This window comes from Pteropus vampyrus, unplaced genomic scaffold (assembly GCF_000151845.1).
Source record: "Pteropus vampyrus isolate Shadow unplaced genomic scaffold, Pvam_2.0 Scaffold2445, whole genome shotgun sequence".
Taxonomy (NCBI): domain Eukaryota; kingdom Metazoa; phylum Chordata; class Mammalia; order Chiroptera; family Pteropodidae; genus Pteropus; species Pteropus vampyrus.
In genome coordinates, this window is record NW_011891226.1 from 7,432 (window position 1) to 10,917 (window position 3,486).

General features: G+C 31.0%; 1 protein-coding gene across 1 annotated transcript in view; it reads left to right on the top strand.

The window, feature by feature from the left end:
- LOC105310342 (protein odr-4 homolog) overlaps positions 1–2,830 on the top strand; it is a gene marked incomplete at its 3' end in the record, with an annotated part of 9,695 nt that extends 6,865 nt beyond the window's left edge. Inside the window, exon 2 of the mRNA XM_011386535.2 lies at positions 2,720–2,830. Coding sequence (XP_011384837.1) covers positions 2,720–2,830 — 111 coding nt within the window. The remainder of the gene's footprint in view (positions 1–2,719) is intronic.
- Between the last annotated feature and the right edge of the window lie 656 nt (positions 2,831–3,486).

A 3,486-nucleotide genomic window follows, 5' to 3' on the forward strand; every position in this document is an offset into this window, starting at 1 on the left:
AAAATTTCTTAGATCTATTAGTCATCTCCTAGTAGATATTAACTTAATAATTTTGATGTACTTTATCCATAGTATTGGCTGAAAATTTGGAGACATACTTTTAAAATCTGATGAAATTCATCTTTATGAACTCTTTCTTGATAGCTGAAATTAATTTTTGTTATTTGGTTAAACATTGATAATTTATTTTATAAAATAATACTGGAGATGGATTTTTATAGTTAAGTCACTATAGTGAAAACTCATTAATTTAGGAATCAGGGATGGGGAAAAAGAAAACTAATCAAAGAGTTCACATCCCAACATTTCATTTTAAGCTTCTAAATAGCCCTGCCTACCTGTCAACAGCTTGGAATGAAAATGAACACATCTACCACTAGCGTGCATCCATCATGGCCCTTGTTTTATCTTTTGATGCTAGCTGCTCAAGAAGATTGCTTTCTTACATGATTAATTTGGGATTTGTCTGAAGTTAAAATTACTTGATTTTAAGGAATAGTTAAGATCTAATTTCCTATTGAATCATGTTACTTGCTTTTGAATTTCAGATAACATTAAAGTATTGGTAAAATAACAAACTGTCTGATATTTGAATTAAAAGCCTACAAGCCCCACCAAAAACAAACACAAATAAATTGTTATGACAAGGCCTTATTCCTTCTTGAAAAATGCCCTGCCTCAGTAAAATTATTTTGAATTTGTGTCAAATCACAGGATTTTATGTGACAGATTTAAAGAAATAGGGTAATGAAATGGGATGTCTTTTTTTTATAAAAGTAAATTATTTATGCAGAGGACTTGACCTACTAGAGCATGATCTTTACATATAACCAATATTAAATGTATAAGTAACATATCATCATAAATAAAACCATTTTTGTGTTCTTTATATACAAGTACTCAAGTAAAAAAAAAAATTCCTGTAGCAAATAGGTATAGTTTATGCTTCATCCATTATTTTTGTTTATTTGTTATCTGATATAAGAATTTTAGTGACCCAAAGAAAAAGTTTCTTAGCAGTGATATTTGCTAATAGTAAAAACCAAAGTGTGTGTGTGCATGCGCGTATGTGAATGTGAATAAAGTCGTATACTGTCCATTCAACTTTTAGACCTAGAGATGAAGTTAGGAGAAATTTGAAGCTAGTAAGCTAATGCAGGCTAATGATGCTGATAGGCTAAAACTAAGGTGTTATAACCATAAAGAAAACTAGAAGCTAGGGAAATATAGGAGATAGAATAGTTCTAGAGCTGGTTCATAATAAGAATTTGTGACTAATTTGATATGGGGGTAGAAAAAAAGAGAAGAGTGTTTTGTATATGTTTGTTTTTAAAGTACTTTAGTCATTTGCTTGAAGAGGTTAAAAAAGAATGGTGATTCCCTGATTCTCATGAGGTAATTAATTGGAATTATTTCTGAAAATGACAGCAAAGTTTTTTCTTAGTGGAAAATTGATGTGAAGTGGGCAGTTATTTTCCTTTTCTTTCATCTATTTTAGTATCATAGATATATCTATTTCAATAAGTTTATGTGTCATCCTCATGAGTCTCTGCTAGTATTTTATGATACACACATGTCTATGAGGATATTTTAAATACCAAGCAACAGGCTATTTTACTTTGAATTTAAGCAGTAGTACTTACGGTCTCTCACTCTGTGGTTCTCTTTTCTTTTTTGTAAATAAAGGGAACATCATGAAATAGTTGCTTTCAAATGTAGTTCCCTAGAGTTCTATAGAATAGCATTTCACTGCCACCTCTGGGAAGGAGAAGGCATCTGGCTTCAGGAGCCCTCCATCTGGTCAGCCAGAGTAATTCCACTTGCATCTTTTTCACATACTAGAATTTTCTGTCAGACTCTTTAGCACGAGGGATCTCTAAAGCTGTGTGATCTCTAAGGCTGTTTCAGTTCATTTTTAATCGGTATCAAGTAAATTCAGCTAGGCCAACCTATGTAAATTATTGTCAGCATAATGTAAGAAAGAGAACTTATATTTGAATTATTAATCTGTTGCCCATGACCCTCAAATATGCACTTCACTTCTCAGGTTTTATTTTCCATCTGTAAAATGAGATGATATGCTTGCCTTACTTAACATTGAGTTGTTTTAAGGTCAAATTTGTGATCATATTTTGCTTGTATGTTTCAAATTTCAGGTTAGATCAAGAGCTAGCAAACTTTTTCTGTATAGGGCCAAATAGTTAATATTTTAGGCTTTGTGGGGCATATAAGGTCTGGCCCATTTGCTGCAAGTTTGGCCCATAGGCTACAATTTTCTGATCCCTGATTTTATTAATATCTAATTATTTCAAATTATTAATTGCCTAAACGACCAGTAAAAATGATATAAGTTAATCCCAATTAAGAGTAAAAGTTACCCTGCTCCTATCTAGTTTGATATTTGGGACCAGTTTATCTCTACTGCCGTACAGTAAAAAAATTATAACTTGTGAGAGTCGTTCAGAACTAGCTTTGTGGCTCTCTGGTATCGGTTGATTATAAAAACCACAAAGTATTTTAAAAATTATGTCAGTTTCACATATATTGTATAAAATTTCATTCACCTACATTTGATAATGAGAAATTCAATATGTTTTTGAAAAGTCAAGTTGAAAATGGAGCTCATTTACTATATTCTTTATAATGTTCTTTAAAACTTATTTTAAAATGGTAATTATTCTCATTTTATTTAGGACTTATTATTATTATCCTTTTGCAGTTTATGTGAGTTCTCCTATGAATACTGAAGCTACACTGGACAACACAGATGATGAACAACCAAAACAACCAATTAAAACTACAATAGTATTGAAAATTCAGCAAAACATAGGTATTTTATTTCTTTTATAACATTGAAAATATATATTTTAGATTTGAGTTTTCTCATTACTTTAAAATTATTTTATTTTATTTTACTTAAAACTTCTAGCTTAGTGTGTATTGAGTATTATGGAAAGTGCCAGGCCTTGAAGATAGATTTACAAGTAATGTGTTATCCAAATGCTCTCAAAAATCACATATCTATTAATTTATTTGTTATTTTCAGAAGAAATGATATGAAGTTTTGTAAGTCGATTAGTATAGTAGGGCCAGTGTTTTCCAAACTGGTGTTCTCGGGATTGCTATTGCAGATTTTGATATGTGTCCTGTGAAAAAAGTCAAATTCAAATCTAGAAATTTATAATGCACTTTAGTATTTTAAAAGCTCCAAGATACTGTGCCAGTCACTTCATAGTTTTTAGACTTAGCAATAAAAGAACATGTATACCACTGTTTAGTGGAATGCCAATTTGAGAAATGCTTGATAAGCATTAAGATTTTCGACTGAGAGCCAGAAGTTTTAGTTGTTTTTCTTGTCACTTACTCATTAGATAAGTTAGTTACCTAAATTCTTTGTACCTAAGAGAGAGAGAGAGAGAGAGAGAGAGAGAATGTGTGTGTGTGTGTGTGTGTGTATTCTACTCTGGTCAGTTTCTTGTTTTAATT